Here is a 16,588-nt window from a genome sequence, read left to right as displayed (position 1 = left end):
AGCTCCTAAACCCTTCCTTTCACATGCATGCATGCAAAGCTCCCTAAAAAGCTGCCTCTGCATGAAAATGTCTTTGTCTGCTCCCCCTCTGCCAGCCCTACCTGTGCAGGCTCTGCCTCGGCCATGCTCTCTCCTGCTCTCCTGGGGAGGAGGAAGCTGCAGGCTCTCTCCCTTCTCTCTCTTTTTCTTCAGGCTCTGCTTCTCTCTCAATGGCTGAGGCTTGCGGAGAAGCTGCAGGAAATGTCCAGGGTCAGGAGGGAGAAAAGGGGCAGGGAGGAGGGATCTGGGCAGATAAACAGACTGGAAGCCCTGTGGTCTCAGAGCTCTGCCTCAGGATCTCATGCAAGCGCCATCTTGCGATTAGCAAAAAGCTGCTCAGACTCCGGTTATGGTACAGCTGTCTTTCCTCTCCATGCCAAGAGGGGCACCGATGCAGAGCTGGTTTGCTCTCTGAGCTGGAAGGAGGCAGATCGGAAGGAATCCGCTGTAGGTACTGTTGAGGGAAGGGGGAGGGAAGATCTTTACAGTGAAGGCACAGGCAGACGGCATCACAAGGGGACGAATCTTTACAGTGAGGGCACAGGCAGACGGCATCACAAGGGGACGAATCTTTACAGTGAGGGCACAGGCAGACGGCATCACAAGGGGACGAATCTCTACAGTGAGGGCACAGGCAGACGGCATCACAAGGGGACGAATCTTTACAGTGAGAGGGAAGACTGATGACATCACAGGAGATGGGAGGAGTTTTACACTGAGGGCTCAGACTGATGACATCACAGCGGGGCAGACAGCTTTACACTGAGAAAGGAGAAGGGAGAATGCAGGGGAAGGAGGGCTTGCGTCCGGGCTGAGATCCAGAGCTAGGCTAGGCCCCGCTCTTAGGCTTATCTCTGGGAGCCGCGTGGTAGGCTGTGGTGGTGCTTTTGTGTGTTTTTCCTGCGCCTTAAGCTTCCTTCTTCAGGACTGTTGGTTCGTGCCAGTGCATCCAGTTGGTAGCGGAGTCTAATTTGAGTGGCAGTGGGGGGCACTCAGTTTTTGGGCGCTCATCGAGCACAGGCTTGAGCGCTTAAATTTTGGATGCCTATTTTTTGCAGCCCGCATACAGCTGGACGCACACCTTTCAGTCGCCTGTTAAGCGTACTGATGGCACCTATAACAAAGAAACCTAAGCGCCTTGCCCTCTGTGCTGCCTGTCATATTCGGGCTTCTCAGCTTAGCATTCCCTCTAACTTGTGCCAGTGCTGCTTGGAGGCTCAGGGAGAATTGCCTTCGTCTGATATTACTAAGCCTGGTACTTCCCAGCTTGATGAGGGCCTGGGTAAAGACATGTCAGAAGGGGTGCATGACCTTGGAACCCCCTTAACTAGTTCATCGGTGGGGGAAGGTAGCTCAGTGGGTGCAGTATAGGTGCCTCCTGGTTTTGGCATGGATCCTTCTGCCTTTTCTTGGGTGGAATTTTTTCAAGGACTGCAGTCCTTTCTTAAGGCACAGTCCTCAGCCCCGACCAATCTTGCCAGGTCTGAGTTGCAGGTGAAGCGTCGAAGTACACCTAGATTGGCAGCAGGTATTCCCAATAGGAACCTGGATGGCACAGAGGAGGAAGCTGATCCTTGCTTCCTGGAGGATGGGAAAATTCTTCCAGGATTGGAACCGTATAGGACTAGGTTGCTGTTCTTTCATAGAGATGAGTTACCAGCTCTGATTTCCCAGACATTAAAGATGCTGGGAGTCCCTGGGGCTAAATCCATGTCTGAGCCAAAGAAAGATCCCATTTTGATTTCTTTATGTAAAGCCTCTTGTTTTTCCCTGTTATGGAGGCCATTCAAGAATTAATTGATCTTGAGTGGGGTGCCCCAGAGGCTAATTTCAAAGGGGGACAAGTCTTGGAAGAACTGTACCCCCTGGATCCAGTGGCAAAACAGCGGTTGCGTTTTCCAAAAGTGGATGCACTTCTGTGTGCTGTCACCAAGCGGACGACTATTCCCGTAGAGAGAGGAGTGACCTTGAAGGATGAACACGATAGGAGGATTGAGGTGATCCTTAAGCATTTGAAGCATTGGCAATGACCTTGCAGATAGCTTCTTTTTGTTCCCTGATGGCTTGCTCCTGTTTACTTCTCTCTCAGGAGATCGATGAATCTGGTGTGAATTCCAGGGCAGTTATGGAGCCAGCAGCTGCCTTTTTGGCAGATGCGGGCTGCGATTTGGTCTGCACCATAGCCAGAGGGGTAGCTTCGGTAATAGTGCCAGGCATCAGTTATGGCTGAGAAATTGGTCAGCCAATGCGACCTTCAAGGCTAACCTTACGAAATTGCCCTTTAAAGGCTCACTCTTGTTTGGGAGCAAGTTGGAGAAAATGGCCAATAAGTGGGGCAAGTTCCCGGTTCCTCGGATAAGAAGCAGACGCTGTGCTCCTTTGGCTTGAGAAGTCGTGTTAGGGGATCCAAGCATTTTCTGCCCTACAGAGGAGCAGCCTTTCAGAGGCCTCGACCTTTCGGTAGGTCTCAGTCCTTTCGTTCCAGACAGCCCAGGCAGGATGCGGGCTCGGGTAGTGGAACCTCCCGAGCCTCCCAATGAAAGTTTGCCGACCTCCCCCTCCCCCCAGGGAACAGGAGATAGGGGGTCATCTCTCTCTTTTATCAGAGGTAGGTCAAAATCACGTCAGACCAGTAGGTTCTGGAGAAGAAACGAGATGGATATGCACGGGAGTTTCACAGTGTTCCTTGGGACGTGTTCATGATGTCTTCCTGCCACTCCCCATAGAAGAGGCAGACAGTGGAATGTACATTGTCAAGGCTCCTCAGTCTGAGGGCTGTGGTTCCAGTGCCCACATCTCAAGAAAATGCGGGCCGATATTCCATTTATTCCGTTGTGCCCAAGGAGGAGGGCTCTTTTCCTCCCAGCCTGGATCTCAAAGGGGTCAACCGTAATTTGCGGGTGACTCATTTTCGCATGGAACCCTTGCACTCAGTGATAATGGCTGTGCAGTCGGAGAAGTTTCTGATGACCTTAGATCTGTCTGAGGAGTACCTGCATATTCCCATCTGGCTAGAGCATCAATGTTTTCTGTGATTTGTGGTTTTTGGATGTCATCAGTTTCAAGTGCTGCTTTTTGGTCTGGCCACCGTGCCCAGAATTTTTTCCAAGGTTATGGTGGTGGTGGCAGAGTTGAGAAAGGATGGGATTCTGGTACACCCGTACTTGGATGTCTGGCTGATTTGGGCCAAGACTCTAGAAGAGAGTTCTCTGGTGTCGCACAAGGTGATCTTGTTGCAGGAGCTCGGTTGGGTGATGAACCTGGCCAAGAACAGTCTTCAGCCATCTCAGTCGCTAGAGTATCTCAGTATTCCTGCCAGAGGGTTGTATTCAGAAGTTGATAGTATAGGTGCATCTGTTGATGAACACAATACGCCTGACATTGTGGTCCTATCTATAGGTGCTCGGTTTTATGGCGGCGACCCTGGAAGTAATCCCATGGACGAGGGTGCATCTGCTTCCTCTTCAGCGTTCCCTGCTGTCTCATTGGAGCCCACAGTCTATTTGATTCAACTTCACCTGCCGATGGAGGTTTGCACTCACCTGCAGTGGTGGTTAAATGTGGATCATCTGAGAAAGGGGGTTTCCCTAAGTTCACCGGACTGGTTGGTACTCACAACAGATGCGAGCCTCCAGGGTTGGGGGACTCACTCTCAGGAGCTGACACCACTTGTGTTTTAGTTATCTTTTGTGCAGATACCGAAAGTTTATTACGTCTGACTCTAATGCTAAGCTACCTGTAGATTTAGTTTGTGCTGTTTCCAGGAACTTAATAAGAAATGGTTTAAAGCCACCAAGGCCAGGTCCTATGTTAGTTGGCCAGAAGAGGGCTCCCTTGCTAGCTCTGTTCTTGCTGGATTACGCAGCTTTCTCGATGAACATAAACAGGGTAAATCTCATGACAGGCATTTGCAAATTATAGGGTTATGGGATCTGCTACAGAGTGGGTTTAGGTTACTTGCCCCTCCATTAGTGCAGACTGGAGCCAAGCCGTTGCAGCAAGGGCTTCGGGATACTTAGTTCCCCACCTTATGGTTCGCAGGGCTCTGCTGGAATCAGTCCCTCAGCCCCCGCCTCATTTTATCCTAATTTGTCCATGGCTTACGGATATACCCCACTGCCTGAAACCCCGTTGCCTGGTACATCACAGACCTTTCCGGAGAAGGAAGTCCCCGCTCAAATTCAGAAGGTTTATCTTCCGACTCAGGATCCCAACCAGGAGACCATTTATTGGGGGAGAGTCCTGAGAATCGAGGCGAGCTTAAGGTGGATGGCTTTGTACAAGCCTCCCCAGTCCATGGGTGCTATAGACAAGTTGCAGACCCGTGCCAAGTCAGATTCCCTTGAGAAACAGGTCTTCAGTCCAAAAGAGGAGGAAGACACTTCTGAGCTGATTTCCTTTCTGGGTGAGACGGAGTCGACCCCCTGCCCAAGCCCAGAGTTATGTAGAGGACATTGCAAAGGGTGGTGGTTCTCCGGTAAACGAGGGGAGTAAGATTAAAGGGTTATAATTTCCGTGCCTGAAAGCAATTTCCTGTGACTATTCTAAAACCAGAGAATACCCTAACCCCCAAGGAAATAGTGGCACAGAGTGAGTGTAACAACTGGTATTATGTTAATCCCTGGGTGGATAACGTGGCTGGCCAAACTGGGGCATTAGCTTCTCAAATTACCCCTTTTCCCTGGGAAAGTTCCTTTTCTCATTTTCACAAGAACATAGCCTGGTATGAGATTACATCCTATTTGGCAGATCCTCGTGGGATATTAATTATGTGCGGGAGGGATTTAAAGTATGGGAAAAATATGAAGAGGAAGGAGAAAACCCCACTACTACCTTCTTTCCTTTGCTATTTAAGTGTCCTGATGGGTGCATGGCTCAACCAGTCCCTACATATGTTCCCTGGTCCTTTACTGACATGCACAATTTAGTGGCCAAATTCCCTGCACTATCCCTGGGTGCTGGCTCATGGATAGATGTCTTTGAGAAAGCCACGTCTGGCTATACTTTATGCCTTGAGGACCTTAAGGCGGTCCTGGCTTCTTTGCTTGGAGTTAATGTAGATAATCTCTTTTTAGAGAGGCTAATCTGCCGCTTGTCACTCAGACCCAGTCTAACTTCGATGGGGTTCCCTTTAACAAACATCGAGCCCAAAATATGGCAAGCTGTGCGAAAATTGTATCCCACAGTTAAGGATATATGTGGTTTAATGCTTCCCAGGACATTTTAGTGTTCTTAGCATCCTTTCAGGAGGAGTGGTCACAGACGGCGACTCATGAGAGGTCTAGAACGGGTAGATGTGAATCGGTTATTTACTCTTTCGGATAATAGAAAGACTAGGGGGCACTCCATGAAGTTAGCATGGGGCACATTTAAGACTAATCGGAGAAAGTTCTTTTTTACTCAATGCACAATTAAGCTCTGGAATTTGTTGCCAGAGGATGTGGTTAGTGCAGTTAGTATAGCTGTGTTTAAAAAAGGATTGAATAAGTTCTTGGAGGAGAAGTCCATTACCAGCTATTAAGTTCACTTAGAGAGTAGCCACTGCCATTAGCAATGGTAACATGGAATAGACTTAGTTTTTGGGTACTTGCCAGGTTCTTATGGCCTGGATTGGCCACTGTTGGAAACAGGATGCTGGGCTTGATGGACCCTTGGTCTGACCCAGTATGGCATGTTCTTATGTTCTTATGCACCTGGATTGTTGCCCTTGTTCTATCAAGCTGTAAAAAAGACTTTTCCACAGACAGTACAGAAATGCTTAGATGGTATTGTGGGGATGGAAGGGGAGACATGGCAGGAAATTCAGGCTCATATTTTACATTTTGTTCGTCAGTACTGTGCTGACTTAGAAAAGCCACGGGAAGAGCTAGTGAAATTGCAGTCTCGTTTGTGTGCTATGTAGGTTAAGGCTGCTGAGCAGGAAGCAGCGAGGAAAAAGTCTGACCAAAGTATATGTGCAGTTCAGTCTGAGGAGTCTGATCAGGACCCTGACTTTGATTATTTGTGGGAATTTGTTGAGGAGCAGCTGCTTCCCCCGAAGAGCTGGCCAGCAGCGCTGATTCAATGGCAAGATTGGGGAGAAAGACAGGGATATGGTAGAGGGAGCCGTGGCCCCAGAGGACATGGAAAATAGAACAGCAATTTTCATCAGAATGTTGATTGCTGGAATTGTGGTAAGTGGGGTCACTTTGCTTGTTCCTGCCAATCTCATAGGAGGAATGGACAAGGGAATGGAAGTGGGTTCCCCACTTGGGAAGCATTCCGTGACCTCCCAGATTATCGTAGCCCCAGACCTCAATTAATGCAGACGTAGGTATCCGAGAGCCACTTGTCACATTGTATATTCATGGTTATCCTGTTGAAATGTTAATTGATTGAAGTTGGATGCATTTACTACCTGTGATTCGGAATGCGTTATATATGTGATTCAGTGTCCATGTAATTTGATTTACGTGGGGCGGTCCAAGAGGAAAATTCGTACGTGGCTGATTGAACATAGGAGCTGTATTAAGACTTCAAAATTAACAGCTCCTTTGGTACAACACTGTATACAAGCCAATCATAGTTTTACTGATCTACAATGATCAATTCTGGAACAACTACAGAGGGGAACTAGAGGAGGTGATATACAATCCCGTCTTAATAAACGGGAACATTTTTGGATCTTTACATTAAATATAGTGCACCCCCAAGGTTGAATGAGAAAATCAATTGGTATTCTCTGATTTGATGTAAAAAGTTGTTTTAGTGGCTCTGATGGATTTATTTTTGGAACATATTCAACATAATATACGTATTTGGTGTTGAGGTATATTTTAAGCTGAATTTCTGACGTGAGGTGAAGGAAGGTGGACCGGGTTGAGAACTATACTTTTTCGAAATGAAGTAAAATTTGGACGTAGGCGAAGACCCTGTATAATGCTGGTGAAGAACGGACTGAGTTGAAAACTGTAGTTGTAGTTTTATGGGCGTTGGAAGTTCCTTTTTGCCTTTTGAGGTAGTCTCTGACACGTTAAATAAATGAGTGGATTCGATACATTGCTGGAAGTAAACAACGATTCTCTATTGCTATTTTGTGTGGGATTACTTGGTGATTTCATCTGAGAAGAACATAAGAATATGCCATACTGGGTCAGACCAAGGGTCCATCAAGCCCAGCATCCTGTTTCCAACAGTGGCCAATCCAGGCCATAAGAACCTGGCAAGTACCCCAAAACTAAGTCTATTCCATGTTACCGTTGCTAATGGCAGTGGCTATTCTCTAAGTGAACTTAATAGCAGGTAATGGACTTCTCCTCCAAGAACTTATCCAATCCTTTTTTAAACACAGCTATACTAACTGCACTAACCACATCCTCTGGCAACAAATTCCAGAGTTTAATTGTGCGTTGAGTAAAAATGAACTTTCTCCGATTAGTTTTAAATGTGCCCCATGCTAACTTCATGGAGTGCCCCCTAGTCTTTCTATTATCCGAAAGAGTAAATAACCTATTCACATCTACCCGTTCTAGACCTCTCATGATTTTAAACATCTCTATCATATCCCCACTCAGCCGTCTCTGCTCCAAGCTGAAAAGTCCTAACCTCTTTAGTCTTTCCTCATAGGGGAGCTGTTCCATTCCCCTTATCATTTTGTTAGCCCTTCTCTGTACCTTCTCCATCGCAATTATATCTTTTTTGAGATGCGGCGACCAGAATTGTACACAGTATTCAAGTTGCGGTCTCACCATGGAGCGATACAGAGGCATTATGACATTTTCCGTTTTGTTCACCATTCCCTTTCTAATAATTCCCAACATTCTGTTTGCTTTTTTGACTGCCGCAGCACACTGAACCGACGATTTCAATGTGTTATCCACTATGACGCCTAGATCTCTTTCTTGGGTTGTAGCACCTAATATGGAACCCAACATTGTGTAATTATAGCATGGGTTATTTTTCCCCATATGCATCACCTTGCACTTATCCACATTAAATTTCATCTGCCATTTGGATGCCCAATTTTCCAGTCTCACAAGGTCTTCCTGCAATTTATCACAATCTGCTTGTGATTTATCTACTCTGAACAATTTTGTGTCATCTGCAAATTTGATTATCCCACTCGTATTTCTTTCCAGATCATTTATAAATATATTGAAAAGTAAGGGGCCCAATACAGATCCCTGAGGCACGCCACTGACCACTCCCTTCCACTGAGAAAATTGTCCATTTAATCCTACTCTCTGTTTCCTGTCTTTTAGCCAGTTTGCAGTCCATGAAAGGACATTGCCACCTATCCCATGACTTTTTACTTTTCCTAGAAGCCTCTCTTGAGGAACTTTGTCAAACGCCTTCTGAAAATCCATGTATACTATATCTACCAGTTCACCTTTATCCACATGTTTATTAACTCCTTCTAAAAAGTGAAGCAGATTTGTGAGGCAAGACTTGCCTTGGGTAAAGCCATGCTGACTGTGTTCCGATACGTCATTTCCGGGAGAGAGATAAAAGTCTCCGAAGATCCACCATATTTTGAACATGCACGTCTGAAATCAGACCACGGGAAAAAGAGGTGAAGTTTAGCCATTTGAAAAATTCTGCTGATAGAACCGAGTGCTGAGAGAATGGAATGAAGATTTGGAAAGTATATTTCCCCTGAAGCAGGACCTGTTGGTTCGAAACACGATCATGTCGGGAATCGTGACTTTCATCTAATGGTCTGCGATGAGTATTCTCTCGGTTACAAACGTAAATTGAGTTTTGGATTGGGATTTGAGATTTGTAGACAGTGTTTGCCAAATGAAATGTATGGTTACATGGAATACTTGTCCCATTATATTTGATATATGATCTTGAAGTTCATCAGCACTCAAGGAGTTCTTTGCAGAGACTTTTACAAAACATTAAAAAAAAACCAACCCAAAATTATCTAAACAAAGTGGATTTAAAATAAAGTAAAGTGACTCATCACCTATTCTGGGTTTGATTGATATACAAACTCTGTGTGTGGGTGTCCCTTATCAAATGATATATTCATATATTCTTTTATGTGTAATATGGCTATTTGAAATGTGATGAGAGATAGACCAGCGAAACCATTGCAGTATTTTTTGAAATGTTAATTGATACAGGAGTTACCAGCAGTGTTTTAACCACCCTACTGCCTGGTGTTCTCTCGTCTACCAAAACCAGACCCACTATGGGATTTGAAGGGGGTGCTACCCAAACCCGATTAACTCTTCCATGCCAAATTGAATGTTTAGGTCAAAGACTAACAGCTCCATTTCTGTATTCCCCACAGTGTCCTGTTAACCTTTTAGGTAGGGATCTTTTAACCCAGCTTGATATTGAGCTGTCTTTCCTTCCCTATGAGGAAAGCGCAGCATTGTGATTCCCGCGGCAAACATTACAACTAGCGGCTAAGTCTTCACTTGTTCCTCCTTTATTGCCAGATTCCCCAGTGTGGACTACCCCGGAACCTCTATTTGGGTTTGCCAAATCAGCACAGCCTAAGATAAATCTGCAGAAGGGAGAGCAGGGACCCCGTAAGGCTCAATATGAACTTTCCCCAGAGGCAATTAGGGGGATAAGAGGGCAGATTTCAGAATTGTTAGCTCATGGGATTATAGAACCTTCACGCTCCCCGTTCAATACACTTTTGTACCCTGTTTTGAAAGACAATGGTTGCTGGCGTATGGTCATTGACCTTCATCATCTTAATTACCGAGCTGATCCTGAATTTCCCTGTGTGGAAAACCCTGCCATCCTACTGCAGCGCCACACCATGGGTGCAGTACATACTTTCCTGGATTTGTCTAGTGCATTGTCCAGTGTGCTGCTGCAGGCATCCTCTCGTCCTTTGACTGCTTTCCAGTAGGAGGGGGAAGACGTTTCAGTGGACTAGACTCCCCCAAGGTTATTTGGAGAGCCCCTCTATCTTTTCCGCAATTTTGTCCAAAGTTCTGGTGCATTTCCAAAATTGCCCCCTGAAACCTTCCTGCCGCAGCCGCCTCACCCTTCATTCAGGCAAACAACTCTGCAGGCAGGAAAACCTGCAGTGCTAGTGGTATGGAGACAGAGAGAAGAGAGACCACGGGCCGCCAACGGACAAAAGAGAAGAGAGACCGCAGGCTGCCACTGGAGCCCAGGCCGGTGGCGGCCAAAGAAAGGGAAAGGAGATTGCGGCCTGCTGCCGGATCCCAGAACGGCGGCAGCGGGGGAAAATAAAGGAGGCAGCAGGACGCCTCCAGCGCTCAGGTCACCGGCGCCAAGAAATTGAAAAAAGAGCGCGGGCGCAGCCAAGGAAAAAAAAAGAAAGACCGCTGCTGGAGCCGGTGGCAGCCAACGAACAAGAAAGAAGCCGCGTGCCATCACCGCCAGAGCAAGGAAAAAGAAGCCGCAGGTCGTCGGTGGTGGCCAAAAAAGAGACTGTGGGCTGCTGTTGGAGCCCAAGCTGGCAGCAGCCAAAGAAAGAGAAAGGAGGCTGCAAATAAAATGTCCAAAAAAAAAAGAGCAACAAGCCGAGGGAGAGAAGATGGAAAGCTATGAGCAATCAAATCCCAGACCTGCGGGCTCTAATGGTGGAAGCAGACTTGGACCTCGATGCTGTTGCAGCGACCTGGTTCACAGAGTCTCATGACTGGGACCCGGCTAACCCGGGCTATAACTTGTTAAGGAAGTGTATAGAGGACAGAAAAGGGGAAGGAGTTGCGCTTTATGTCGAAAACAAGATCCAACTAACTGAAATGCAAGGGACATGGGGCAGGGAAGAAACGTGCCCTCCTAAAAATAAAAAAAGAAAATGGTGCTTCCATATACATTGGTGTCAGGGGCGGCTCGAGGCAGTCTTCCGCCTGAGGCAAGGGGTGAGATGGCGTCCCATTGCCCCGCCCCCTCTTGCTCCACCCCCTGTCGGCAGGGGCGTCCCTCCTCCTTGCCGCCCGGCCTGGCCTCCGGCAGCATTCCTTCTCCCTTCTGCAACAGAGTGGACCTGCCTGAAGGAGCAGAGGAAAGCAGTCGGAGATTTGTTAGCAGCTGAGATTCAATGCCAAGAAGTGCAGAGTCGTGCACCTGGGGTGCAGAAATCTAAAAAAGCTGTTTATGTGATGGGGAGTGAAAGACTATCGTGCACGGATCGGGAGAGCGACCTTGGGGTGATTGTGTCTGGCGATCTGAAGGTGGCAAAGCAATGTGACAAGGCGATAGCTAAAGCCAGAAAGATGCTGGGCTGCACAGAGAAGAGGTATAACTAGCAGGATCCCTAGCAGAACCATGGATATCTACTGAAGATCTTGGGAGGAGGAGAAGAAGAATACAAACTGTAGCAATCTGATACTATGAGGAAAAAGGGAGTACTTCATTTCATAACATATCAATAAAAGTAAAGTTGGAAACCAAGTCAGCTTCCAATGTGCTTTTTACTGCCTAATGATTTTAATGCTCATCAGTGCTGTTATCATCACTGCTGTATACAAGAACTTTTAACTGGGACTTAAGTGTTTTGCAATGCATAGAGCCTTGAAAGTCACAGGGAATCCTATTGATTAAAGTTATGTAATATCAAGGGAAGTGTATCGCCTAAAACTGTAATTTGAGATATGGCCTCTGGGATTACACATGTAAATCAAGCCATCATGTTACGCATATTCTTTCCAAGGCTACATGCACATGAAAGTGAGAAAGCCCTTTATACACTGGACTGTAAAAGAGCTTTGGCTTACCTCCAAAAGAGAACTCAAGCTACATTTTCGGGATTCGTGACTATGCATCTCTTACAATCCTAACTGACTGGGCATAGCACTTGCTAAACATACACTGTCCAATTGGCTAGCAGACTGTATCATGCATTGTCATACACTTGCTGACCTTCAGATTATAGACTCAGTTAAGGGTCATCAAATGAGAGACTTGGCTGCATCAGAGGCTCATCTGCCAACTGTTCCTTTTGAAGACATCTGCAAAGCTTCAACTTGGTCAGCAGTGCACACCTTCACATTCCATTGCTATCTGGACAACCGATCAAGAAGTGACAATAAATTTGGAGAAGCACATTTGCGTAGCCTAAGCACCCAGTAGTCTGTTCTCCATGGTGGGGTTCTGGGTTGCTTTTTCAGTAAATGCTCCAATGCAGCCCTCAGCTTGGGACTCCCCATGCATCATGGCTAATTCAGCCTTGCTTGTTGATGGAGAAAGCAAGTTTGCTTATCTTTGTAGACAGCAGGATGAATTAGCCATGCTAAATACTTGCCCACCTCCCTGGACAGTCGACTACCTAGCTAGATTTAGGTCTAAAATCAACCTGAGGGGCTCACGAGGCAACACTCACACGGGAACCCCCGAATATGCTCAGTAGAGGAAAAGCTCTATGAGCCAAGAGAGAAGGGTTCAGTTGTTGCTGTTGGATGACATCACCATGTTTCATGGCTAATTCATCCTGCTGTCTGAAGAATACCATTTATGATAAGCAGACTTGCTATCTGGATTCATCTAGTAACCCCACCTGGTGGGAGAATTCTGTATTGTAGTGTTCTTCAAGGTAAAGCCCAAAGGGCCAGTGATGACCCCTGAATGGTCCACTATCACTGTGAAAAACTATACCCTATGCATTCTCCATCCACAACTGAAGGCCACGCCGCTCCCTGCACGGCTGAAGAGGAGCAGGAGAAAACAGGTGACCACAACAGCGAGAAGAGCCTGGCTGCTGCTCCAGCCAGAGCCCGGCCCAAAAGTTAGCTGTAGTGTAGGAAGGAGAGGCAGACCATGGCAGCAAACAATCTTCTGGCTCAGCCTGGTCCCACAGGGATTCGGAGAGGAGCAGTAGAGGCAGACTGCTATGCTGCAAAGACTGAGTCCCAACAGCCCTGCCTCCTTCCTGACCAGGCCCCTGCAGAAGCCAGAGGAGCAGGGGCACCCAAGTCTCAAGAGAGGCAGGAATTGGAAGGCCCTCCCTCCTTCAGGTGTCCCCAGGGCACAGCTGGCAGGAGGAAGAGCGCCACAGATGGGGGAGTGGAGGCACGGAGCTGCAGACTGCATCTTGCTGTTGGCAAGGGGAACCAGGGCCAGTGTAATTTGAGAGGGGACAAGTGGAGGGGGGTGGGCTGGAGGTGGAGGGCAAATGGAAGCAACACACAGACCCCAGTTAGCTGAAGATCAGCAGGGAGGAAGGGGCAAAGGGAGTGGTGGTGGTGCCAATGGGAAGCAGTGAGGGGGGGGGGGTCACCCTCCCCCCCCAGTCAGCTGTGACATTGGAAGCGGACCCCCAACCCGGTTTCTCCAGCCCCATTGGATCCAAAGGGGCCCACTTCTTAAAAAAAAAACAGTGAAGACCACTGCTGTGTTGCATTTGTCTGACTGAGAGTCAAGAGATGAGCTCTTCATGGTATCCCAACTATCACTGGGATCAAAACCAGGCCCAAAATGAGGTTCCTGGAAACGGATCCATCCAGGGTTTGCCAACTCTCACCTTAAACTATTTTTAAGATAAAACGTTTGGCCCAGTTTTATAACTCTCCTTTTTCTAACTCTGAGCATTGTGCTCCTGGGGGAATCCTGCGCTACTGCGGAATGCAGAATTTGCGCAGAATTCCTCCTTCGCGCAGGTTTCCTCCCTCACCTCGCAGATTTCTTCCCTCATTGCAGTTCCCGCAGATTTCCTCGCTGCCACGCAGATTTCCTCCCTCGCTGCCCTTCTTCGCACCGTTGCCTCGCGATTTCCTCCCGCCCCGGAACAGGAAAAAAAAAAAACTGGAAGCGTGCCGCGTATGGACAGCGGCCAATCCTGGACAGCGAAGTCAGGTGGCGCACGGAGAGTGGGGGCATCGCAGCACGGCACCGGCGGCTCGAGGTTAGCAAGCTGTACCGTGCTTAAAACTAAAAACACAATCGAAAATAGAGAGAAAGGGGGAGGGGGAATAGAGAAGGAGGGGGAATGGAGAAAGAGGGGGAAAAAAAGGAGAAGGGAGCGGGAAGGGAGGGGAACCGGGAGGGAGAAAGAAGGGAAAAAGAAGAGGGAGAGAGAGAAGGGAGGGGAAACAGAGGGGAGGGGGACAGAAAAAGAGAAGGGGGAAAGAGAAACAGAGAAAGAAGGGGGGAGGGGGAAAGAGAGGGGCTAAAGATGAGGCCCTGGCCCTGAGTCTGAGCCCTTGTGTTTGTTGTAAGCCAGTGGGTAGGTGTCTACCTGGGAGTCTGTGTGTGTGTGGGGGGGGGGGGGGGGGGGGGGGGGGGGGGGTGGGAGGAGAGTATGTGTCTGTGTGTGAGAGAGAGAGAGTTGTATGTGGGGAGACAGAACATGTGTGTGACAGATGGCATGTGAGAGAAAGCATGTGCCTGATATCATGGAAGAGAGACAGTGAGCATGTTGGGGATTCATCCCAGGTCTCCCATACGGCAGTGGCGTGATGCATCCATTAGAGAAGCCACTTCCACGCCACCGAGGTGGAGGTGCAGTTGCATCAGAGCCCGTGCAGCGAAGTGAGAAAAATGCGATGGCTCTTTGTTTTCTGTACTATTATTTAAATGATAATACTGGATTGCACTGAAATGCAGAAGAATTTGCAAAACAATATTATGTTATTTTGAAAAATAAATGTGCAGAATTTTGCAGAATTCAGAAAATGTGTGCGCAGAATTTTCAATTTTTTTGCGCAGAATTCCCCCAGGAGTAGCATTAGTAGTCAACAAACAAAGGCTGCTTAAAAAATGGAGGTTTTCAAACCCAGCCCTGGATCAGTATCCTTTCTGGCAAGGACTTGGTTGGCAGCTGTGACTGTAACCAGTGTCTTAGCAGCTATTTGCCAGTCCCAAGATGGCGCCTGCACGAGATCCTGAGACCGCAGGGCTTCCAGCCTCTTTCTTCTGTCCAGGTCGCTCCTCCCCTCCCCCCTAACCCGGAACATTTCCTGCAGCTTCTCCGCAAGCCTCAGCCATTGAGGGAAATGCAGAGCCTGAAGACAGAGAGAGAAGGGAGAGCCTGCAGCTTCCTCCTCCCCAGGAGAGCAGGAGAGAGCATGGCCGAGGCAGAGCCTGCACAGGTAGGGCTGGCAGAGGGGAGCAGGCAGAGACTCTTTCCTGCACAGGCAGCTTTTTAGTGAGCTTTGCACGCATTTGTGCAAAAGGAAGAAAATGTTCTTGCAGGGTTTAGGGGCGCTTGTGTGGATTTTCAGGCAGATTTGTTTTTAACTCCTCATATTATAACACACTCAGACTTTATGCTTCTGCAGATAAATACAGGTCAGGGTGCTCAGTGCAACAGTATTTTGCCGAGCGGCACACCCTGACCCCAGTTATTCAGCGTCTCCCCTCCCCTCCCCCTTGTCTTGGGCTTGAGCTCTGATGAAAATGTGTGTCCCAGATACGATGTCTGCACAAGGTGAAGGCTGAACTCTGCTTAGTGCAGCTCCTGGGGGGGAGGGGGGGTGTGGGCTTTAAATCCTGGGATTCCCTCTGCTCTGCTTCCATAGATAAAACAAGCCCTGGCTTCCAGCCCGCTGCTTCCTGTTGGTGCACAGATGGAGTGACAGGCAGCCCCTGGTGTTGGGAGGGGAGCAGAGACAACTCTTGTTGTATTCCAGAAGACATCAGATGCTACCCCTGTTTGCTTGTTTCTTCCGGCACATGGGATGCCGAGAGGATGCTCCTTGTATCCCATAGCTGGTGACGATTGTGGGCCATGAGATCGTGGTAATCCTTTTATCGGCATTAACTGATCTCCCAGCTTTCCATTCCAGGAGCCGCAAGGCGCGTTACAAACAAAAGAAAAAACAAATTAACATAATACAGCTCTTCTCCAAGAAGAAATCACTGAGTGTGGGAGAGCCTGCTTGGCAGTCTTGCATTAACTTTGCCCATTTCTCCAGACCCAAAAAGCTTAATTATGTAGATGAAGACCACAAAAGCTTTCAGACTTATAGGAAGTTGTCATTTTATATAAAGGGTGGTTCCTTAGAATTAACATTCCAGATGATGCCCAAGGTTCTCCCCAAATATGGACACAGAAGATCCTGTTTACTAATCTGCAAACTTTAGAGGCAGCATGTCAGGAGTTTGTGCTGCTGTGCCTGAGGCTGAGTGGGTGCTGAGCGGGTCCCTCTTCCTGTTCCAGGTCCCTGTAACCTTTGAGGACGTCGCTGTCTATTTCTCTGAGGAAGAGTGGGAGATGTTGGAAGAATGGCAGAAGGAGCTTTACAAGGAGACCATGCAGGAGAATTATGAAGCTCTGAAATCACTGGGTAAAGATTAATTTTTCTTCCATTATGGGAAGTTGTACACTGAAACATATTTTGAAGTCCTTCAGCATGGGGTAACTAGAAATTTAGCTGGTGTGTTCCCAGGCACCTATATTTAAACATTCATTGGGTGTTTAAAAGAAAATCCCAGGAATGTATTATTCCTGATCATCCTGCAGGAGCAAAGAACTGATGGGATTCTCCCTCCTACCAGCAGATGGGGACAGAGTGTCTGACTTCTTCCTATGTCGTCAGCTGAATATGGGCTGGCTCAGAAGGGAGGCTGTCAGTAGTCTCTGCCTCCAGCAGATGGTGGGGGACAATGACGCTGGTCCAGCAGGTGAGTG

The 16,588-nt window shown here is 47.9% G+C and overlaps 2 protein-coding genes across 5 annotated transcripts in view; one reads left to right on the top strand and one right to left on the bottom strand.

Annotated features, from left to right (window-relative positions):
* Window positions 1-658, bottom strand: part of LOC115083767 (gastrula zinc finger protein xLCGF3.1-like) — a 165,364-nt gene extending 164,706 nt beyond the window's left edge. The window contains exon 1 of one of the 3 annotated variants that reach the window (XM_029587785.1): window positions 102-658. In XM_029587785.1, coding sequence (XP_029443645.1) covers window positions 102-125 — 24 coding nt within the window. In that variant the 5' untranslated portion in view covers window positions 126-658. The remainder of the gene's footprint in view (window positions 1-101) is intronic. The other 2 variants (XM_029587784.1, XM_029587783.1) reach the window with 2 other exon arrangements.
* A 14,144-nt stretch (window positions 659-14,802) lies between these two features.
* Window positions 14,803-16,588, top strand: part of LOC115083762 (zinc finger protein OZF-like) — a 30,817-nt gene continuing 29,031 nt past the window's right edge. Inside the window, exons 1-2 of one of the 2 annotated variants that reach the window (XM_029587770.1) lie at window positions 14,803-15,047; window positions 16,118-16,244. In XM_029587770.1, the coding sequence (XP_029443630.1) occupies window positions 14,952-15,047; window positions 16,118-16,244 (223 nt within the window). In that variant the 5' untranslated portion in view covers window positions 14,803-14,951. The remainder of the gene's footprint in view (window positions 15,048-16,117; window positions 16,245-16,588) is intronic. The other variant, XM_029587769.1, reaches the window with a different exon arrangement.

The sequence above is a fragment of the Rhinatrema bivittatum genome, chromosome 2 (assembly GCF_901001135.1).
Source record: "Rhinatrema bivittatum chromosome 2, aRhiBiv1.1, whole genome shotgun sequence".
Lineage (NCBI taxonomy): Eukaryota > Metazoa > Chordata > Amphibia > Gymnophiona > Rhinatrematidae > Rhinatrema > Rhinatrema bivittatum.
Note: the sequence above shows the minus strand (reverse complement) of the source record. Positions and strands in the feature narration are given on the sequence as shown.